This window comes from Carassius auratus, chromosome 2 (genome assembly GCF_003368295.1).
Source record: "Carassius auratus strain Wakin chromosome 2, ASM336829v1, whole genome shotgun sequence".
NCBI lineage: Eukaryota > Metazoa > Chordata > Actinopteri > Cypriniformes > Cyprinidae > Carassius > Carassius auratus.
In genome coordinates, this window is record NC_039244.1 from 11,797,344 (window position 1) to 11,821,770 (window position 24,427).

General features: G+C 37.4%; 2 protein-coding genes across 4 annotated transcripts in view; one reads left to right on the plus strand and one right to left on the minus strand.

The window, feature by feature from the left end:
- Positions 1-14,418, minus strand: part of LOC113115737 (rho GTPase-activating protein 29-like) — a 35,964-nt gene extending 21,546 nt beyond the window's left edge. For all 3 annotated transcript variants that reach the window (XM_026283325.1, XM_026283320.1, XM_026283311.1), the window contains exons 1-2: positions 14,263-14,418; positions 11,372-11,698 (exon numbers count right to left, since the gene is read on the minus strand). In XM_026283325.1, the coding sequence (XP_026139110.1) occupies positions 11,372-11,627 (256 nt within the window). In that variant the 5' untranslated portion in view covers positions 11,628-11,698; positions 14,263-14,418. The remainder of the gene's footprint in view (positions 1-11,371; positions 11,699-14,262) is intronic.
- A 430-nt stretch (positions 14,419-14,848) lies between these two features.
- abcd3b (ATP-binding cassette, sub-family D (ALD), member 3b) lies at positions 14,849-24,254 on the plus strand. Its single transcript, XM_026283357.1, has 23 exons — positions 14,849-15,139; positions 15,338-15,374; positions 15,686-15,784; positions 15,870-15,958; positions 16,333-16,402; positions 16,740-16,837; positions 17,514-17,637; positions 17,767-17,823; positions 17,913-18,055; positions 18,143-18,212; positions 18,289-18,358; positions 19,651-19,748; positions 20,027-20,118; positions 20,271-20,362; positions 20,970-21,039; positions 21,231-21,294; positions 21,406-21,483; positions 21,559-21,624; positions 21,719-21,808; positions 22,916-23,035; positions 23,155-23,259; positions 23,493-23,549; positions 23,644-24,254. Exons 1-23 carry the CDS (start codon positions 15,033-15,035, stop codon positions 23,719-23,721), a joined length of 1,974 nt encoding a protein of 657 aa, XP_026139142.1. The 5' UTR covers positions 14,849-15,032; the 3' UTR covers positions 23,722-24,254.
- Positions 24,255-24,427: the final 173 nt, after the last annotated feature.

The window sequence follows — 24,427 nt, forward strand, 5'->3', positions numbered from 1 at the left end:
AAAAAACACTTGTGTTATGGTCAGTGAATCTGTATCCACTGTATGGTGAATCTCTTATACTCACAATGCACGCACATCTAAGCTTGATGTTTTTGATGAGAGAATTTGCTAGAGAGCAGACAGAGCAGAGAAAGCAGCGAGCGCGTGCACTGAACAAAACAACTTCTTCATTGTGAGTAAATCACTCACAACTAAATCTTCACTCTGGGTGACTAAAGCCCCTTTCACACTGCCATTCCGGCAAATACACGGGTAAAGAGTTCCGGCAATTGTTCCTGGGTCGCTAGATCGATGACACGTGACATCAGGGCGTGACGTGTAATGTACGAGTCGAAAACGTTAGGCACGTTATACTTTCACTGAAGCAAGCGAACGATCTCGGCGTCAGCGCGGAAGGTGAGGAACTAACTGGTCTCTGCTTCATTACAGTTTGCACATATTTTTTTGTCGCGAACGTTGATCTTCCTTCAAAACAGCCGGTAAAAGAGTTGCGTGATATATTTCAGAGTCACTTAAATGGAGAGTCACTGTAGTGACGCAAGTAGCTTTGCAACAGAGCATTCATTTGAAGTAGAGGAGTTTTCTCCCCACCTTCACCTGAAATGGAGGATGTCGAGGTGTCTGTGGACACAGGGCCAGGACCTGAGCCATATCAATTCAAACTGCGCCCTTAACTCCCGCATCGCGATCGGCATCCAACGATGCTAGTGTAGCAGCAGAGATAATGGGGCCAGTCTCCAAGATACTGTGTCGCTTTTCAGCGCGAGCTGTGTGGAGAAGCCCAATTCTACCTCCATTGCGTTGGTGAAGCAATCCCGTGTAAAATGCAGTTTGCACACTCCAGCTCTAAGCGGGAACACGCGGTCTTCCAGGCCAAGTGCATGCAACCACTGGTGCCTAATTTTCAAATCTGCAAGAAAACTATGCAGTCCAGCAGTGCTGTTGCAACCAGCAACACTACACCTACGTACCATCCTGACCACTGTCCTAAATACAGATAAATCTACGCCAACTTGAAGCTATCCTAACTGATGCAATACTATGCTACTAACTAACTATGTTTAACAATACTAATGTTACACTTAACAACTATGCTAATTAACTACATAGGCTATATGAAATAATCTAAATAATATGATATGCTAAATAGATGCTAAAATACTCTATCCTGATCATTTCCAATACTCGCAATTCCAACTCCTGACTAACTACAGTGATTTTGACAGAAGATGGTTTTATACTGCCAAGGGCATGGTAGCTCGTACCAAGGGCCTGGTGAGCTAGAAACTTCTCACGTCACCTGCCACCGCTTACGTCACGTACCACCGTAAGCATCCAATAGGAAAAATCAACTGCAGTAGCCACCGTTCAACCTGAAGAGGGCATCACTCAGACGTTTTTACACCATTTCACGAGTTCACACTTACATATAATTAGCTGAGGTATGGTATGCGTATTTGCCGTTATGTCCGGGGAAGGGCTCCGAGCTCGGGAATGGCCCGAACCTAGAGTACCCCCCCTTCCCCGTCTCATTATAAAGTGAACCTCGAAGTGAGGAGATGGGGTGGAGGAGGGATGCTGATTAACCATCGATGGATAGAGGTAAGTCAGCGATATTTATACTGTGGGATTGATTCCTAGATTGTGGTCCACCTGAGTTGATTAGGCTAAGTATCTGATGCGCTCCTTCCGAACCTTGTTAACGAGAACATCATATATTGTAGACTTAAAACACTTTATACTCAAATGTCAAAAAAGTTACTTGAATCAAAGAACAGCACTAATAAAGCAGCATTCTTTCAGATCATTAACTAAAAAAAGATGGTTTAGGGTTTAGTTACTCTTTAACGTGCATGATGAAAGGTACTTCTGGCCAATGAGTCTTCTTTGTGGGCTGGGCGGGATCACAAGTTATCTATTTTTTATATATAATTTGATAATTTGATATAATTGTCTAATTAACTTTATGATTAAGAATTGTTATTTTAAGATATTAATTTTCATTCTTTGTAAGATATTTTTTGCAAGATTTTGTTTTCCCCACAATGAACACATCCAAATAAAAGAGATATTTTGTTATACTGAACAAATCCAAGTAAGCATATGGTCTGCGTCTGCTTATTCTTGAGATCACCAGAGTGTGGCATAGGACAAAATTTGAATTGCTGAATGCATGCTGAATGCATGTGAAGATACTGATTTGTGTAGGAAGTGGATCAACGATACAAGGTAATGGGCTCCCTAAAAATATAATACCAAAAACCAGTGATCCTCAAATCTGGCTCGCGAGAGCCACTTTCCTGCGAAGTTTAGTTCTAACCCTAATCAAACACGCATGAGTTTGCTAATCAGTGTCTTAAGGATCATTAGAAAATCACAGGCAGGTGTGTTTAATTGGAGTCGGAGCTAAACTCTGCAGGAAAGTGGATCTCGCAATCCAGATTTGAGGATCACTGCCAAAAACTAAAATAAAGGTTACTCAAATGTATCTCAAGCTTTAAAGTACCGATTGTTATTTGTCTATTCAGCAACAAAAAAAAAAAGTACAGGTGCAAGGTTGGTATTTTCAGTGTTTTTTGATTGTGTCGTGTGTTGGGGGAAATGGAAACAAATGCCTATGGCACCAGAGCAAGACAGAATATATGTAGAGCCATGTAGATTTAATGGGCAAGAGCTTGACAAAAAATGAAAAATATGGGGAGGAACGGGAGAAGACGAGAGCAAAACTAATAAAAATCCATTCCATTCAGGCCTCTAACTTACTGGGCAAGATACCAGTATTTAAAAAAAGCCAAATAAGGTCATGCATTAAGGTCACAAAAAGATCCTCCATTATAGGGCTAGGCAATTTTCCAGATTTTATCGATTAATTAGAAATCACTGTTTTGCCACGATTTTATTTTTTTTTTTTAGAAACTGGGGAATCAATTCTTTAAATAGAAATATCACCAAATATTTGAATTAGACTCTTTGGCAATATGCTGGTGATAACAGTAAAGAGAAAAGAACGATCCAACCGCATGTCAGCGCACAATTAACTGCTCACATGTGACACGCTCTGTGAAGGACCATAATTTTAGTAAGAGGAGAGGAGGCTCTAGCCCCAGGCTACTCAAGAGTGCCCTCTCTCCTCTCTGACTTTGAAGTGTCCCTCAGACAAAAGGCCTCCATCAGAAGCCCCCACCCTAGCTTAGGTCTTCCCCTCACTGCCCTCCTAATTACTGGTGAGGGGTCAAGCAGCATGTCACAGACAGAAATGTCTGCTCTGATTAAGCAGTTTTTTTGTTTGTTTGTTTTTATATGATGATGCTTGTGCAGCCCCATCTGAGAAGCACAACCAAAGCAATTTGGGTATAAATATGTTTGATTTATCAAAGTGTGGCTTGACATGCAGGACAGGCCCGTTTGAAGGACAGGGACTGATCAACTCCCAAAAGGACCAATGGAATGTTGCGTCCGCCCAAATGGGGCCCAGCACACAGGGGACTATGTCATGTGTCAGAGCTGATTGGGGTCCCGGGACGTCTTCATGCCAGCATAGCAACCGGAGTTCTCCAAACCCGTTCTCACTCTGTTATGAATAATGCATCTTCTGGGCCCCCAAACACTTAAGTGCTGTCAAAACAATGGGATTTTAAAAAGTATGCATGAAAACTGCTCAGGGGGAACTGAGGGGTATTGTTTCGGTGGGGATACCGCCAGAGAGGCACACACACATTGTTCGGGATGAGTCCCCTGCTGATGGCCCTCCATCCAGGGTCTATTTCACTCCGAGAGCTCCAGCAGCGAGTCGCCGTCCCTCCCACGCTCTGCCTGCGTGTTGGCCCAGCCACGCTTCACGCTCAGTCTCTTCATGTTTCACGTGTGCTCTTCGCCCACCCCTTTGTCTCTGATCAGAGCCATTTAACATAATCTCACCTAACTGCCAACAAGCCTCACACTGCAGTGTAAGAACGAAGGTTGGTCCCAGCCCCTAACCTACCACTTCTCAGTCCCATCGACAAGAAAGTCAACACAGTTTCTCATGAACACACACACACACACACACACTGCTGATCTTTTTTAGATCTCAGCAAGTTATACTGACCAGTGCTTCCCACACATTGACTTTATTTAGGCGGGCCTCCCAGGTAAATATATATATATATATATATATATATATATATATATATATATATATATATATATATATATATATATATATATATATATATATATATATATATATGGCCACCACCCAAGTATATATGGAGAAACATTTTTGCTTTTATTATTTTTATCCTCATACTTTTTTTTTTAATTTACCCAAAATAATGAAACCATTCACAATCAATTAACTAGTGTAATATCAACACTTGCCCTACATGTTTCGTAATCTGCTTGATCTGTATGTATAAGTGCTGCTTACTCCTGCTGACGTTCCCACTTGCGCTGCAGAGACATGGGGGATATTTCACAGACAAAGACAGCCCATCACAAATAATGTTAAAATCCAAATTAAAAATCCAAATTAAAATCCACAGTTTTCTGTACCAATTTTAGTACCAAAGCAAAACACAAAAACATACTAATTATTTTTTTTTACTACTTTAATCCAAACTGTGTACACATTTAATTTTAAAGGGCTTTAGAAAACCTTCTAGAGTTATTCAGCCAAGAATAACAACTAAGCTAGCTAAAAAAAAAAAAAAAAAAAAAAAAAAAAAAAAACCCAGAACTGCTTATATGACAGATATGTCACAAACAATGTTAACCATTTGTACATTCTCTAGCATGCATATTTTAGATTCACCAATCATTTAAAAGCCTCTGGTGCGTAAAAAAATACTAAATATCATATACTCCTGTTTTAGTTATTGGAGTTATAAGAGCATTGAATAGTTAAAAAAACTTCATTATAAGGCTCATCATATTAGCGTTAGCCGTGCTTATGCTAACGATTAACTACTCCAATAACAGGATTCATTTCAATCCGAAATACAAATAAACATATTGAATAATATTCATAATAGAAGCAGTGTTTCCCACAGACTTCCACTCTATTTGTGGCAGTATATACATGCAAATTCATTCTCTGCCTGCAGGATGCGCTTGTAGAGCGGGAGAGAGAGGTTTCCCTTCTAACGGCTGCACTCACAAACACTGTTCAGGCATTACAAGCAAGATGAAATGAAAAGTTTATCCATAATTTTCTGAAGACAGTTGGTTTCTTTCAGAAATACAGAGATACAAAATCACCAGCGCCGGGTTTCGACTTTGACACGTAAGGTGCTCATGCTTGTTCAATGAAGTCAAAGCCTTTTGGAAAATCTATTTGTGTCGGTCAGTTTAGATATTGTGGTGGCCACAAATAAATAAATGTTTGGGAAAAAAAATTAAATGAAATTTACCTGCTTGAACTGTTTAATTTGATCCGGGTATCTGTCCTTAAAGTGTTTTGTTAGTTTGGTGTGTTTCCTCCTTTTGATGTCACCATGTCTCAGTGCTTTTATGAAGAAAGCACAAAAATGGTAAAAAGTTTGCTACCAAATCATGTGCTTGTGCGACCAACTGAGTAAGTCAGTCGCAAAAGAGTGATCATTGGGATGAATGAGTCTGGAGCCCTGTGATTCAACAAGTATTAAATCAGGTCTTCAGGTCTCTCTGAACCTCAATGAAATGTAAAAAATGTTGTTTCTTCAAATCATTATAAATCACTGAACTGATACAAGTTAGCTAATTAATCATAAATTTGTATGCGATAATATATTTTAGTGGTGGGCATAGATAATTTTTTTTTTTTTTTTTTTGATTAAAATGGCTCATTTGAATTCTGCCAAAGGCATTCAGAATATGTGTGCTACCCACATAAAATAATGACTAAACGTTAAGTCTTTGAGAATGGGTTTCTTAAAGACAGGTGGTGCATTAGACCAGGGGCTCATCTCCTGTTTCCAAAATGCATCACAAAGTGCTTGAGAAAGCTGTAAACTAATTCCACATTGCACAAGGTGCAAACAACCTTACGCCTGTTTCAAACATAATCCGTCTGCAGTGCGTATGCGCTTCAAATCTTTTTACACACCCATGTTAAGCGGTACGTCTGGAGCAGTGCAGCGATCATTCACGTACTGAGTAGCAGACTGCAAACACGTCCTGTGTGAAAGCACAATCAGTATGAGTCCACATAAGTAACGCACACGGACTGCATACGCACTTCAGACGCACTGCAGACGGATTATGTGTGATACAGGCGTGCGTCATCGCCCGATAAGAGTCTCACGTTAATGCAGCATGTTAACACCGATAATGGACCACCACTTATATATTTACATACTTTATCCCTAAATTTTAATAGATTAATAACTGTAATAATAGTTACAGAAATTTATTATTAAAATATATATATATATATATATATATATATATATATATATATATATATATATATATATATATTTAAGTAAATGTATATTAATATTTAATTAATGGCATTTTTAACAACAGAAGCACCATGGAAATCAAATTACCAAATATTGTGACATCAAATCATTACAATCTGTAACTGATACAAGTAGTAATTTTTTTGCAGTTAATTACATTTAATATTGAAACCTGTGATTATAAATATATTTACACATTTATTCCCCAAATAGAATCAACAAAATCGGAAGAAACAGAAAATAGGGGTACATTAATGTTTAGGTGTTAAGCAGACAACAAAAGTCTGAAATATCCCAATCCTATCATGTGCTAGTCGATTAAAAATTAGCTAAAGTTAAAGGCTCCTGCTTCCGGGAATGAAACGCTCACTCATTTCCCGAGAAAACAGGTTGTACATTTTTGTCCCAGCATACTATATGTTCCAAATGCTTCCTAGAAAATTAGCCACTTGACAATGTCATCACACACTTCAAAGCTTTTACGCACAGCTGCTGGCATTTCCTCTGTTGCTAACAACAGGTAATCAATAGGCACGTCTCGACCTGCCTCAGCTGTGCTTTGCCCAAAGCGACAGACAAGCTTAGCGACACTCTGTTGTGATTCACCGGTGAGTAAGCAGCACTGGGTTTGTCGTTGTGCCTGTCAGTGTTCCTCACACCATACCACATCTCTTTTACAGGAACAGAAAGACTATTCTTTAAAGTGCTGGAAATTAGCAAAGACTGTCCCATTCACCTTTTGGGTAAATAAATACGCCAAAATCAGCACTCTAAACCTTTATGTACATTTTTTGTACATTCAGATTCAGCCAAACCAATAACCTCTATCGAGAGGCCTTCAGCTGACATGCACCCCGAAAAACATGCTCTCCATCCACCGCTAATGATGGCCCTGTTCTTTGCTAGGATTTCATGGGCCAACTGGCATATCCCCATGACCAATCTGCTGAACTACGGCTGTAAATCCACACCCCAGGAAATGCTACCCAACCACAGGCCCACACAAAACATCCCTCACCTTCAGTGGGAAAGTTACTGCCCAACAAATCTCTCTTTTCCACTTCACAAGCGCAGCGAGCCATTATATCGCCTACCACGGGGGCTTCGGCAATGGTGCCACCCGCAAAACTCTGTGAAGCAATCCCATTACACGAGGATGGGTGTCTTTTTTCACTTTTTCATTTTAGAAGGTTTTGTCCACATCCTCAGATTAACACCACTACAATATGCCAAAGGGGCCTCCATACCAAGACCTCCAGTGGACTGGTGCATTCACGAACACAATTTATTCACCAGGTCCAGCTATGAGAGAAAAAAAAAGAAAGTATTTTTTATGCCTGAACCCCCATTTGTTTTCCATCTATGAGAGCAGGTGAATGAAAGTTGGGAATGAAGAAAAATAATAAATAATTTACATAATGTCATAATTTACTCATGGTGTAGCATTCAGTTGAGTGTGTACATAACTGAACTGAACGATTAGTTGTTAATGCATTTACACCACTCTCTATGTGAGACTCACAAGGTACAGAAACACGTCAAGACTCCATCATAAATTTTGTTAATGTCTCTTTACACCATAGTGTCACCCACAAGGCCTGTGGTCCGGGGAAACCCATATATTACTGTCGAGAGAGACCCATTGCGTGTAGCAGTGATAGCACTCCCGCGTTTAAATGTGGGCCACTCGTCACTCCCAAAACTTTGCAGTGTTTACGTGGCTCATGTGTACAATCTTTGAGAACCATAATAACAGCTTTACGACTGGAGGAAAATAACTCTGCTGGAAGACTATTTTTTAACCAAGTCTAAGAAAAGAGAAAGGCCTGAGCTAATTTAAACTCCAGATCGTTTTGCTTGGTTCTGTGTGGACTCAGTTCCCACGCTTAAGGGTTGAGAAAGTCTTAAAACAAAACAATCCTTTTCTTTATGATTTCAGATTTTTAAGCCACTTCTTATTGTCAGAAAGTGAATTGGACGGATTCCCAAATAAATACAATAAAAATAAAACGGGGGGAAAAAAACGAGAATTTATCTTGGGAAATATCATGGAAATTATATCATGGGAAAATCTTAGATTAGCTAAGCTTAGCTAGAAATATAAGATATTTGTTTAAAAAAAATTTGGGCACTATATAATATGTCAAACTTCAATTTGTGTTATTTGTTATGTTATTTCATCTTATGCTTTACTATTATTTTAAACTGTTGGAAACAGTAATAATAAAAAATGACTAGCGGTGTCCGAACTCGCGACTGGTGGTGCACTACACTTTAAAAAAGTAGCCTCAACCAAACAAAAAGTCACCTTGAATCAATTCTGTACGTTTATATAAAAGACAAACACTGAATTTTGTTATCTGAATTACGCCAAATCAGTCTTGGAAGAACATAAAACTTCCCGGTTGTTATCACAGCACTTTTCAAACTCAGGGCACTTAAAAGAACCTCTTCCTCACAACAGAACAGCGCATTCTTTCATCTGCCCACACGATGAGCGTCAACAGGCCACAATACACTTCCACTCACTCTGGACGAGTTTCTCTAAAATCACAGAGGGAATTATTTGATATTTAGCCTAGCCCTTCCAGTAAAAACACCCCACCCTTCTGAATGTCCAACTGTCACGGGAGTTCAGCATTACACTAAAAACATCTCAATGTTGGATTCAAAGCAAAAAATCAAACTAGGCTTGGCTCTCGGATGTTTTTTGACAGAAGAAACAACAAAAAGGATGTGCACAGCAGCAGGAGAGTTTTACCGGGAAAGATGTTGATCTGAAAGGAGGAACCTACAAAACCATTTAACCATTTCATTTGACTATGACAACTTTCCACTTCTTATTAATTCCCCGGCAAGCCAGAACGTCAAACAACCGAGGTGAAAAGTGCCTTTGAAAACATTCTGAAATTTCGGCAAGGAAGAGTCATTTTTCATGTGTCGCACACCTAACAACAGTCAATCGAAGGCACCATAGCAACAAGTGAACATTTGTTCTGAAGGAATTTGGGGTATGCAGGAGGAGGGGGCTTCATGGCGGAGGAGGAATCACGGAACGAGAAGAGTTTGGTCACACCGATCAAAGTGATGATCATAGTCATCAATATAAACACTAGACCAAAACGTACTGTGACTGCAGTTTTCTGATAAACACTTTACAAGCCACTAGCTTTTGTAGCTTAAATGAACCACATTGTGGCTACAAAGATCTCGCGTGTGACGTGCATTCAGACTGCAGAGCAGATAAGCACGCAGATGAGTTCCTGTAGCGTTCCTCCTAGCTGCCTTGTAGATCCTAGCTAGCAGAAAACGACAGCCAGGGAGGTGAGGAGAGCTGTGATGGTCAATCTCTGTGCAGGGTCGGTGGGAGAGTGGGGAGGTCAAAAGCATGTGCTTGTGGGAAGTGTCACCGGGCCACTTTGACAGACGCTGGTGTGGAGAATCTCATTCATTAATACTTAACCAAACAGTTTAACATTTGTTATAAAAGCAGCTGGAATCCCTTGTGCACTGACAGAACTACTGAGAAACCAAATTAGTTGTTCATATTCACTAAATATGCACCAAATCTTGATCTGGATTATTGTGATTATTCATTTCATTTGTATTGCTGGTATTTGTGTTAAGTTTCTGTTGTGGTCACCTGCAATGCTACACAATATATATATTGTAGATTAAATAAAATATTATATTAATAATATGAAATAGTATTAAGATTTAAAATAACAATTTTCTATTTTAATACATTTAAAAATGTACTTTACTTCTGTAATGGCATAGCTGAATCCCAGTCTTCAGATCCTTCAGAAATCAGTCTAATACGTTTATTTTTGCCGCAAGAAACATTTCCTATTATTATAAATGTTGCAAACAATGCCGTTCTCGGGATTCTTAGATGAATAGAAAGTTCAAAAGACAAGTATTTATTAGAAACTGAAATCCGTTACATTACATATTATATATTTATTATTATATATGTATTATTTACTGTCACATTCGATCAATTTAAAGCATCCCTGCTCAATAAAAGAAAATATATATATATTACTGACCCTCAACTGTTTGACCAGTAGTGATGGTCTGTTAGCTGAACTTTGCAAAAAATAAACTGGAACAATTATAACAGTGGGACTAAAGTGTTTAAAAGACATTTGAAAAAGATGAATTATTACTTAAATTTGACCAAGAAAAAAAAAACACATTCACAGTGCACATAAACATATTTAGGACGGAAATAGCGAATCTATCGCTATCAAACTTGTTTAGCTGCTGACCACCATTTTAGGTGGTGAAAAGCTTTTTGTGAAGAAAAACATCATCATTCTCTGCTGGGGGTGGGACAGTTTGGCTATTCTTACATGGGAAAGTATTTAAATGTGTATATGCCACAGACCATAATTGGCCAGTAACTATCTATACTCCACAGATCTGTCAGTCATAAATGATTTATTTACTGTGGAAGATAACATAATAGCGGCTTTTCATTCTTTCATCATTTCTCTAAAATGAAAACTCTCACATGAACACAATCTTCTAGCTGTTTCCAATAATGCAGAACAGGAAGACATAGTTCTCCATTAAGTGCCTTAAAATGCAAACAGAAATAACCAACAACCGGCTCAGTGTATCAAGTGCAGTCATATCTCTTTTTTGGTGGGGGGGTTCTACCACAAGGAGGCAAATATCAGAGATGCCTTGTGCAGCAGAAAAGAAACCCTCTCAGCAGGATAGCCAGGAGTTTACCCGTGGCATCCTGACAGATGTGGCACTCCTCCAGTGATGGGAATGAGAAACACTAACACATCGTGCAAGCCTTCTACATCAGCATAGACTGACCCATATTCAACTTTTAAAAAGAAACGGGCGATACCACAACATCAACCACAGCTGCACAGCAACAAGGCGCTTTTGCAAGCATCTGAAGTAGCGAGCGTTAAGTAGAAGCTCACCTTTGGAGTGAAAAGCCTCCTTTAGGCTAAGCAGCACGTCAGAGAACTTGCGCACATCAGTGACCAGTTGCATGATGTAGTCGGGGTCCCCTCCAGGGGTGGTGGTGGTGGTGGTGTGGTCAAGGCCCATAGCGTTGAGAGGGTTCGTCTTAGAGCTACGGCCCATTTCTAGAGTCTTGTTGGACCCAGGGATGCCGGGCTGGGAGAAACCACTTGTCAAGCGCTTATTCCCACTGTTGCTGCCCTGACGGAACATTCCAGCAGCCGCTTCTGCCGTCACGAAGCCGCCTCAGCCGCTGATCCAAACGCCCTCCTGCCAGTGGAGAGCTGAAAGCAAAGCGAGACAAAAAGCTGAGGATCAATTAATACAGCTAAGCCTAGGATCAGGGGCTGGCTTTATAAACTCATGTAGAATGTGAACTTTTCATGTAGAGTTTGTGAAATGTTCCTGTGAACTATTTGTTAAATCTAAGTGTAATATGTACACAGGCATCAAATCCATCTGCAGAATGCCCTGAAATATCTCTTTATTAAGGGAATAATTCATCCATTTATGAAAATTATGTCTTTATTTACTCACAGTTACTGTACACTGTATTACATAGTATGGAAAAAATACTACGGATGTCAATGGGGACCAAAGGTATTGCTTTAAGAAACATTACTTTTTCTTAAAATGGTGAAAACAGTTTTTGCTGTTTAATATTTTTGTGGAAACTGTGAAACGTTACCATTCAGCAAGGACGCATTAAACTGATCAAAAGTGGCAGAGAGGGAAAAAAAAACATTATATGTGACCCTGAACCACAAAATAGGGATGCACGATAATATCGGCACAACATCGGTATCGGCCGATAAAAGCTTAAAATGACCATTATCGGTATCGGCCGATATGACTATTTCTGCCGATGAGCCAAACCTGATATTCTCCAAGTGAAATAATTGACCTGTTTTTCAGATGTGAATGTCTGTCTACATTTGTAAAATAATAAATTTATGGTAGAATCAGTACAGAAGAGATACATGGATTTCTCTTCAGTAAAATTAAAGTTTAAATATATCAGTATATATTTGTAAATATATCAGTATATATTTGTATATATATATCGGTATCGGCATCGGCATCGGCCAAAATTATTTAGAAAATATCGGCATATCGAATATCGGCCAAAATCCAATATCGTGCATCCCTACCACAAAACCAGTCAAAAGGGTACTGTTTTTTTTTTGTTTTTTTTAGATTTATACATCATCTGAAAGATGAATAAATAAGGAAAGGACAATATTTGGTCGACATACAACTGTTTGAATATTTGGAATCTGATGGTGCAAAAGAAGTTGTCCAAATGAAGTCCTTAGCAATGCATATTAATAATCCAAAATTAAGTTTTAATATATTTGCAATTGGAAATTTACAAAACATCTTAATGGAACATGATCTTTACTTAATATCCTAATGATTTTTGGCATAAAATAAAAATCACTAATGTTTACCCATACAAAATCTTTTTGGCTACAGCTACAAATAAACCCCAGCGCCTTAAGAACGGTTTTGTGGTCCAGGGTTACATATTACAAAACGTTTTTTTCTTTTGAACTTTTTATTGAACAAAGAATCCAGAAAACAATGTTTAATGGTTTCCACAAAGATATTAAGGAGCCCAACTATTAACATTATTAATAAGAAGAAATGTTTATTGAGCACCAAATTAGCATATTAAAAATGATATCTGAAGGATCATGTGACACTGACGACTGAAGTTATGGCTGATGAAAATTCAACAATAATATGCATTTAATATGTACTCACATACATTTCTGCATTTATAAATTCCAATTTGTTCCTCACTTTTGACAGAATGAAATCCATGGCATTTAGAATTTAATCTGATTGTATGTGCCTTATATAAATGAGCACCCTGTTTATAAATGAGCACCCTGAAGTGGTAACTGAAGGTTTTAAGTTCAAATCCCACAAGCCTGATCTATAACTTCCCACTGATGTGGGCCTTAGTAAGTTACTGTACCTCAGCCTTGGTCGCTCCAGATGGATTAGCCCTGTGTTAAGTCAATTTTGATTTAGTTTGGATGTATAAAACATCACCTACAGGAACCACTTATTCTTATTAACATACTGAAAATGTTATTCATCCTGCCATGTTATAAATTAATCAAAATATCAGAGTTGCCTTTCAAAGCAAACACACACTTGAATTTTTTTAACCAGTTTCCACAGCCCCAAAAGGGCTCTCATTCAAGCTCTTCGCTATCATTATGATGATCTAGGAACAACTAGAACTCAAAACCTCAGATTACCCTGACCCAATTATCTACGAATGCATCATCCATTCATATGTAATTCTTGCAGTCCAGGCTGTTTTTTTGGGCACTATGATTACGTGACAGCCTTTGTGTACAGGTGACGCACCTCTACTGCAGAATGCGAGCAATGCACCGATCTTATCATTTAACATGGGCTTGACACCTGTCACTCAAAACTAACCATATTCACTAATACGAGAGGAAATTGACAAAAATACAAAAAAAAATAATAATAAAATAAACAGACACGAGGTGTAACAGAACCAATGATGGATTTAAGTCAAAATGAAATGTACAGATTTGGCTTGACCGGCTTGGCTTTTTAAAAGAGCATAACATGAGCATTAAAACACACTTAAGTTTTGTGTTTTGATTAAGTGTATAATTTGACTGTTAGGGAGTAATATGTTGTGACAAACCGACCTTAATAACTAATACCTCTCAATAATAAATGTTATCCACTTAATCGCTGCTTCACACTTTAGCGCTGCTAGCTAACGCCTTCACAGTTCACACATACTCTTTAACAATGACTTGTGTTTAGAGTGTCTCAAACGAGTGGTACTTACTTGAATAGGTTATGGGGAACATCATACTGCAGAATTAATCGGGTTAATCCTTTGTAAATCCGTAAAACAATCTCAAAAGAGTCGCTCGCAGACGGACGGCTCTTCGCATCACAACTGTCGGGAGAAAAACTTACCGAGGCACTGAACTGACCCAAAACTCACTCACGTGCCTTCAAAGCTAACTTCCTATTGGCTGGCGAAGTGCGGCAGAACAAGCCCCTTGTTTTTTTTTCCTTGTCAAAATTACATGTGCTGCTCTGAGACTGGAATTGTGTACAGTAATAATGAATGGGGTTTTATTTCGTAGAGATGACATTAGGGTGATACGTTAGCTATGACGGTCAGCATTCTATCTAGCATTTAACTGCTCAGTGATAAAATACATCCTTTAAACATTTTGGATGAAAAAGAAAGACTTTTTTTTAATGGTTATCTTAGGTTCCAGTATACAACAGAATAATAAAGCAAGATAGATAGATATGTAAATAGAAATAAATACAAAGTAAAGTGCTAAACGTAGCAAAATAACTTGAAGAATGACGTGACTCTGCCGACACCTCGCGGCTGAATGTTTCAAGTCGTGTGTATAAACTGTACATCCGTTTGTGTGATGTTTCTGAGGTGTGCTCATGTGTGTATGTGTGAGCTTAGACATGAGCAGATCTATAGAAGCTCCTCGCTGACAGTCGTGCTTTGAGAAAACAGGAGGAAATCCACCGCGTGGGACCTTACTTGCGTGCCGTCGCTTCCTGATTGGTTTCATTTTGAACATGGCGGCTGTTAGTAAGTATCTGACAGCCGGCAATTCCTCCATCGCAGGTGCCTTGCTGTTCGCCGTGTACGTATTAAAACAAAGACTGTCTTCGGAAACCAGTGGGTAAGATCATTACTTCTTATGCCTGTTGCCATTTATTTACCCGGTGTACGATGTAACCTCTTCGACATTGAAATATCATTGACGCATTAATTTATTTAGATGTTAACGTGCTTCTGAAAATGAGTTACATTGAAACTCGGCGTCATTGATTTCAAAGCTTGTTGTTTTCTTATGCCTTATCTCTGTGTTTATTTGTAGAGAGAAAGGAGCATCAAAACCACTGCTGGACAATGATGTAAGTACAGTATATGTAATAATAATAATAATAATAATAATTTTATGCAAGTAATATATATATATATATATATATATATATATATATATATATATATATATATATATATATATATATTATTATTATTATTATTTTTTTTTTCTTGCATATCATTATTATTATTATTTTGTACACAGTATAAGTATGAATGTGTGTGTGTGTGTGTGTGTGTGTGTGTCTATATATAGTATTATATATATATTTATATATATATATATATATATAATATGTCTGTGTGTGATTATAATTGCTATTATTTTTAACATTATCAGAATGATAGAAAGACTGACAAAACTTCAGTGGACAAGGTGTTCTTCAGGCGCATTTGGCATATCATGAAAATCCTGTTGCCACAAGCCTTTTGCAAAGAGGTCAGTGTATGTTTCAATCTTTGTACAAGATTTTGTGCCCAAATATAAATAAACAGCTGTATTATTGGTTGTTTTCTGTCTCCAGTCAGGATATTTGCTTCTAATCGCCGTCATGCTCATGGCCAGAACTTACTGTGACGTCTGGATTATACATAATGGGACCATGATTGAGAGGTATTCAGGATTTTAGATCCTTGTGTCACATTGAGCACGTGCTGTGAGACTACGGTCTCATGTGCTGTGTGTGCTTCTCAAATAATTCCTTAACATTCAGGGATGTTTTTTAATATGCACGTGCATCATATCTGATATTCTATCATGATTATGAAGGTTTATGTATATTACTAAAAGGTCTATTTTCCTTTATCTGTTATATTTGTAGTGCATTTCTCAGAGGTATGGTTTCCTCTGGATGTCGTTGCCAGCAGAACGTGCCAGATCACTTAAATGCTGTCTGTCCTGTTTTTCCTGTACTGTGTGTAGACTACGAGCACAAAATGACTGTTCTTTAATGTGTGTGTGTGTGTGTGTGTGTGTGTGCTTTGCAGTGCGATTATTGGACGTTCGACAACCACTTTCAAAAGATACTTGGTCAACTTTATCACAGTCATGCCTTTTGTGAGTTGTCTAAACTTTACACAGGGTTACTGTGTCCTATTTTTGTAAGCCGGTTGAAAAGGCTTTACCCAAGTTGTTTATATGATAATGTAATGTTTATTTCTCAGTATTAAGTAATAAAGGGATCATATCATCTCACAATGTAGAAAGTATATCATAAACAGTAATTATGTGTTATTTAAAGATAATGCGCAGACATATTTTAGTAAACATTGTTTTTCTGCAGCTGTAGGAATGTAATATCTTTAACTGTACATATGTCATATATATTAACATATATATAAATACATTAAATACAATGTATTTAAAGCATATCTGTTTTTATGTTTTATGTCAGATATCTCTAGTGAATAACTTGTTAAAGCTGGGACTGAACGAACTGAAGCTGTGTTTCAGAGTGAGACTTACCAATCATCTTTACAATGACTATATGATGTAAGTTATATTCATTAGCCGATTGTTTCTGTTCTATTTTTGTCTATTTTTAGTCAACTCTGTTTATGTCTTTCTCCTCTTATCCACTGTATTTTTACAGCAGAAGTAAACTATTTTCTGTGACTGCGGCAGACTTCCGATTCATTAGCTGCTAGTAAAAAACTTTGAGAATAACAAAGTGCATTAAATGATTTGTGCAGCAATCTAGTGTTTGATAACAACAATAAAAGAAATAGAATTAAATAAATATGATTATGATACCATTTTGCAACATGAAGGAGCATAAAATACTGTTGTTTTTTTTGCAGCTAAAATAACTGGAAACTAATGACACCAGAAGCCTACTAATACTTTAATGAGAGTTAGTTGACATGCAGTTGCAAATCAATGAGTTAGATGACATATAGTTGCAAAGTTACTTATATTTAGTAAAATGTCTAACGCGCCTGAAGTCTATAAGTAACTATTGTTATATTTTCCAGAATGCTGTCTTTTTTATTTATTATTATAATTTAGTGTATTCCAATTAAGTTTCCAGTGTAACATCCTGTGAGATTTGGTCAATCCAATTCGACGTCACACTGAAATGACAGGAAATTCAATTCTTAAGTTCTGGTTGAAGATTTGCTTGCTACTGTTTTAATGATATCTGCTACAACACTAAATCTTACAACAGGGGGTTCACATACTATCAGATTGGCAACCTGGACAACCGTATCGCCAACCCCGACCAGCTGATAACTCAAGACGTGGAGAAGTTCTGTAACAGTGTGGTGGACCTCTATTCCAACATCAGCAAGGTAATACAGAGGGACCCTTAATGTGGAACAACCAAAAAGTGAAAAAGCAAAGCATTTCCTGTCATTCTGAACCATATTTAAGGATGTCTTCAGTTTGAGCCTCCTTGATTACTTTCCCTTTTCCTGCAGCCTCTACTAGACATATTGATCTACATCTTCAAACTGAACACAGCCATCGGGTCTCTTGTAAGTGTTGTTTCAAAGCAATCACTGGCTAATTCAGCGCCTCAGTCTCTACGGTGTTAAGTTTGAAAACTCTGCCGGCTCCTCTGCAGGGTCCCGCTAGTTTGCTGAGCTATCTGTTGTTCTCTGGTCTGCTTCTGACAAGACTGCGCAGACCGATTGGCAAGATGACCGTAATGGAGCAGAGGTACGAGGGGGAGTACAGATATGTCAACTCTCGCCTCATCACTAACAGGTATGTATGGGACTCCATCTCTTTGCATGGCTGTCTGTCTCCTGAGGTGTTTTAAGAAGGATGCATGGTTTCTGTATGTTGTTTCAGTGAGGAGATTGCATTCTACAATGGAAACAGGAGAGAAAAACAAACTATTATTGGAACCTTCCAGAAACTGGTAAGGGGGGAGAAATGGTAACTAGTCTAAACACAATGTTTGGTGAAGCGTTTAATCGGGCTTCTTTGTTTTTAAGGTGGACCACTTGAGTCGCTTCATACACTTTCGTTTCTCAATGGGTGTCGTGGACAGCATCATAGCCAAATGTAAGCAGATATGGACAACTACTGTAGATGGCAGCAGAATTCAAAATAAACTTTTCAAGTTAACATGGATCACATTAAATCTTATTAACGTAATGCATGTTTCGGTTCTTGCTGTGAGCAATTTATTTGTTTATATTTATATTTATTTATTTGTATATATACACAGTGTTTGCATGTGTGTATAAATACACACACACAGATATATATATATATATATATATATATATAGTACAGACCAAAAGTTTGGAAACATTACTGTTTTTTATGTTTTTGAAAGAAATTTCTTCTGCTCATCAAGCCTGCATTTATTTGATCAGAAATACAGATAAAAATGTAATATTGTGATATATTATTACAATTTAAAATAATTGTTTTAAATGTATTATACTTTGAATTATCATTTATTTCTGTGATGCAAAGCTGAATTTTTAGGATCATTATCACATGATCCTTTAGAAATCATTCTAATATGATGATTCATTATCAAAGTTGGAAACAGTTCTGCTGCTTAATATTTTTTCTGAACATGTGATACTTTTTTAGGATACTTTGATTAATAAAAAGTAAAAAAAAAAAAGAAGAAGCTATGTTTTTAAAATATAAATATTTTGTAATAACAATATACACTACTGGTCAGTAATTTGGGGTCAGTAATTTTTTTTTTTTTTTTTTTTTAAATAAATAAAATCAATACTTTTATTCAGCAAGGATGTGTTAAATTGATAAAAAGTGATAGTAAAGAAAATATATTATTAGAATATATATTATTAGAAATATTTTTTTTTAATTTTAAATAAATGCAGTTCTTTTTAACCTTTTATTGATCAAATATATTAGACAGCAGAACTGTTTCCAACACTCATAATGAATCAGAATATTAGAATGATTTCTAAATGATCATGTGATAGACTGGATGTTACATGTGACACTGAAGACTGGAGTAATGACGCTGAAAATTCAGCTTTGCATCATAGGAATATATATATATATTTTTTTAAGTAAATTGAAATAAAAAACTATTATTTTAAGTTGTAATAATATTTCACAATATTAAATTTTTTCTGTATTTTTGATCAAATAAATGCAAGCTTGATGAGCAGAAGAAACTTTTCAAAAACATTAAAAATAGTAATGTTTCCAAACCTTTGGTCTGTACTGTGTATATATATTACTATATATATATATATATATATATATATATATATATATATATATATATATATATATATATATATATTACTTTATATTATGTAGACTCTTCCTCTGGAAATTACTTTTTTCTGATTCTCCAGACATTGCCATGGCGGTTGGCTACCTGGTGATTAGCCGGCCGTTCCTGGACCTCACAAACCAGCGACATGTGAACAGCACATACTCTGAGCGCCTGGAAGTATGAATGAACACAGTTTAATAAGGCTGAAATATTTTATTTAGTATTTTTATTGTAGCCATTTAAATTGTGTAAATCACATTTACTGTACAGTGGTGATATGCTACTGTATATAAATCAGGATAGTAATTTCCCTTTTAATTACTGACCTTTGAACTCTTCAGATTTATTTATTATCGATGTCTTTGTCAAATGGCTTTATTGGATCAATAAGGATATCCTTAGATAAATGTTTGCACAGAAGATAGAAGTTCTTCTATGTTTGTTCTACGCTGCAGGACTACTACCAGAGTGGGCGGATGTTGATTAGTTTGGCACAGGCCCTGGGAAGGATCGTCCTGGCAGGCAGAGAGATGAACAGACTGTCGGGGTGAGTGCTTTGCCTTGGGTACATACATTCTTTGCTTGTTCCTCTTGCCATCCATTATCTCTACCCTTATCAGTGCTCACCTGCTGTCTGTCTGTCTTTCATTTGCTTAAGTATGTATGTGTGTTTATCTAACGTCTGAATCCATTTATTAGGTTCACTGCACGGATCACAGAAATTCAGCAAGTCCTCAGGGAGCTGAATTCAGGCAGATATGAACGGACCATGGTTACACAGAGAGTCAAAGGTCTGGACTATTGTGTGATATGTGTTCGTTTTGTTTTAAGCATACATTTTTGACATAAGAGATGTTTCTAGGAATTGATCCATTTAGAAGTTTTTGAACGTTTTTAAAAGATTCTCACCAAGGCTGCAACAATTTAATCAGAAATACAGACAAACAGTAATAATGTGAAATGTCATTGCAATTTGAAATAACTTTTTTGTTTGAATATATTTTTTATGTAATTTATTTCTGTGATGGTAAGACTGAATTTTCAGCATCATTACTTCAGTCTTCAGTATCACTTGATTCTTCAGAAATCATTCCAATATGCTGCTTTTCAAAAACATTTCTTAAAATTATCAATGTTGAAAACAGTTGTTCTGCCTAATAATTTTGTAGAAGCGGTTTATACATTTTTTCACTTTTCTCTAATGAATAGAAAGTTCAAAAGAGCAGCGTTTATTTAATGTTATGAATATCTTTACTATCACTTTTGATCAATCAAATGTGTCTTTGCTAAATTAAAGTATGAATTTTTTAAAGAAAAATCTGAATAAACCCAAAAATTTGAATGGTATTGTATCTCTTTCTGTCTTTCTTTCTGTCTTTCGTTCTTTCTTTCTTACAGATGATTCAGTAGAGAAAATCCCTCTTATCCCTGGGAAAGGTAAAATCATCATCGCAGACAACATTATCAAGTAAGTTACAGTACATACTACACACTAAAGAAACATTAACCAAGCCATCATAGTTAGCTACTTAACATGTATGCATTCTTGTAATCCTCAGTTCCCAAGGCCTGCTTGTTCTTTTTCTAAACTTAGACATCACGTCTATCACCCGTTGTATCCTCAGTGTTTCAAACTGAGCTGTGTCTTTTCATCCACAGGTTTGAACACATACCTTTAGTGACGCCCAACGGAGACATCCTCATCCGTGACTTGTCTTTTGAGGTTAGTGCTCCATAGATAAACGTCTCCTGGTCTAAACTTGTTATTTAGCTTGTAAAACAGGGTTTAGTGATCTGGTTTTAGTAATTGCCACCTTTCCCTCCTTATATTAAGGTATCATCTGGGACAAACGTGTTGGTCTGTGGGCCCAACGGCTGTGGAAAGAGTTCACTCTTCAGAGTGCTGGGAGAGGTTAGAGCTTATTTTCAACATCTTTTATTTATTTATGTGTGATTGTTTGCTTATATCATCTCTTTGCGTCCCCAGCTGTGGCCTCTTTGTGGAGGACAACTCACAAAACCACAGAGAGGGAAACTCTTCTATGTTCCTCAGGTGGGGCTGTTCACATCGATGTCTTCCATCGCAGCAGGTTAAATGTGAAAATGTACAAATATTTTAAAGGTTTATTTGTTTGTATTTTCTACAGAGGCCCTATATGACACTGGGTTCCCTTAGAGACCAGGTGATTTATCCTGACACGCATGAAGAGCAAAAGAAGAAAGGGACATCGGACCAGGTGAGTTTCAGAATCAAGTGGACAGCAAAATGTGTTATGTTATAAAGGGACGGTTCATGTGGAAGGCCTATCATTAAAGGGAAATTAATTTTGTCATTAATCACGTACCCCCACGTCATTCCAAACCCGTAAAAGCTTCGTTCATATTCGGAACACAATTTAAGATATTTTGGATGAAAACCGGGAGGCTTGTGACTGTCCCATTAACTGCCAAGTAAATTACACTGTCAAAGTCCAGAAAAGTATTACCGTATTTTCCGGACTATTAGTCGCACTTTTTTCATAGTTTGGCTGGTCCTGCGACTTATAATCAGGTGCGACTTATTTATCAAAATTAATTTGACATGAACCAATAGAAAACATTACCGTCTACAGCGGCCAGAGGGCGCTCTATGCTGCTCAGTGCTCCTTTAGTCTACACTGAGCAGCATAGAGTGCCCTCTCGCGGCTGTAGACGGTAATGTTTTCTCTTGGTTCATGGGTCTAAATAAATGCAACTTATATATATTTTTTTCCTCATCATGACGTATTTTTGGACTGATGCAACTTATAGTCCGAAAAATACTGTAAGCATCGTCAGAATAGTCCATCTGCCATCAGTGGTTCAACTGTAATGTTATGAAGCGACGAGAATACTTTTTTGCATGCGAATAAAACAAAAATAACAACTTTATTCAACAATTTGTCTCTCCACATCACAGTAGCACCATTTTGGAGAATATGAGCTGAACGCAGGCAGCGTACGGTCTTCCGCGCCAGCCGTGCATGTTGCTTGAAGCTCCAAAAGGGGAAAAAAGCAACATAAAATTTGTCCATATGATATGTGTGATATATTCCAAGTATGGAATCCTATCATATGGCGATCATACGCAGAAATCATATTTACTATTTTTTTATCATGCTCCCTTTGTCCTTTTTGGAGCATGATGGTCTACTTTCTTTATCTGGAACAGAACAACTTGGACATTCTGCTAAACACTGTCTTTTGTGTTTCATAGAATTTTTTTATTGAAAATGATTCAATATTGAGAATTTTGGGGTGAACCGTTCCTTTCGGGAATGTGCTTCTAGTGTTACGGTCATTATATATTGTGTACTTCTGGTCAGGTGCTGAAGGAATATCTGGACAACGTCCAGCTGGGACATATCCTTGAGAGAGAGGGCAGCTGGGACATTGTGCAGGACTGGATGGATGTCCTCAGTGGAGGAGAGAAGCAGAGGATGGCTGTAAGCTATAATCCTTGCATTTTTCAATCATTCTCTCTTTAGGCTGAGACTGATATCAATGTGGCCTTTATAAGATCAGAAGTTCCAATTCTTTCATATCTCTTTATTGAACTGCCCAGATGGCTCGTCTGTTTTACCACAAGCCCCAGTTTGCTATTCTGGATGAGTGCACCAGTGCTGTGAGCGTGGATGTGGAGGACTTCATCTACAGCCACTGTCGAAAGGTAGTCAGATCTTCTTATGCACAATGAGCGCAAAAATGTTTGTGTGAGAAAAGAACGAATGGAGGCAAGTGCTCAGTACATTAAGAAGAACTTAGAACAGGTGCTCAGCCCCCCATGCTTGTTTTCTGTCAAAAGTGAGGAGTCAGGAATGCTTTTGTTGCTCCTGTGGGAGTTTGCTTTAGAAACATCTGTCTCCCTGAGCTCAGCTGGAATCATCCGTTTCCTCTTTTCAGGTTGGCATCACACTGTTCACAGTCTCCCACAGGAAATCACTATGGAAGCACCACAAGGTACAACTCTGCCCTTGGCTTTCATCATACAGATGGCAGAATTCAATAGAAGTTAAGTGCTATGAAATTAAACTCTCGTTTCTCTATGCTACAGTATTACTTGCACATGGACGGAAGAGGAAACTACGAGTTTAAACCCATCACGAATGAAACGGTGGAGTTTGGATCGTAATAGTGACACTGGACCTCAATGTGGATCTGAAGCAATATCATTCTGAAACTAATGAAATCGTAACTCTATAAGACGCTGTTGAAATAACTGCTTTTCTTCTTCTGAGGGAAAGGATTGTAACTGTGGATAAATATCTCTCAGGGAGAGGTTACTGTGCAAAAAGATCATCTAAAAAGATTTTTGTAAGGAATAAAAATTGGGTTCGAGACCCCTTTTAAGAATCAAGCGTTTGTAATATAGAAGTCGTGATTTTTTTGTGAAACTGGATTGGTGTTTTGAAACTGGAACGGTGTTTGGCATGTGCCATTACGGAGTTGTCAATAACATACGGTTGCATGCCACTGGTACAGTATTGATAATATGAAAACTACATCAGTCAAGTGTAATGTGCTGTCTGTATGGATTTTATTTTATGGGAAATTTATTTAAATAACAGAGCCGAATAATATATGTTTGAGAATCTATTGGATACATTGTGCCTGCCTTACAGATCGGTTTGATTAGTTTTACTGAATTATATCACATATATTGAACATATCTTGTGTGGTATTATTTTATAAGTGAAGAAATGTTTAAATTGTACTTTTTCCGTTAGGATAGGTTACAGCTTTGGAAGTTTCTGTTTTGACGTTCACAACTTTTTCCATTTTAGTTTAGATCACTTCCCCATCTTTACTGTAGCTTACCACAAGAGTGAGCTACAGGG

Coding starts and splice junctions, on each gene's coding strand:
- abcd3b (XM_026283357.1), top strand. CDS start 15,033: ATGGCGGCTGTTAGTAAGTATCTGACAGCCGGCAATTCCTCCATCGCA. Junction 19,749..20,026: donor CATACTCTGAGCGCCTGGAA/GTATGAATGAAC, acceptor TCTACGCTGCAG/GACTACTACCAGAGTGGGCG. Junction 20,119..20,270: donor GAGATGAACAGACTGTCGGG/GTGAGTGCTTTG, acceptor TCCATTTATTAG/GTTCACTGCACGGATCACAG.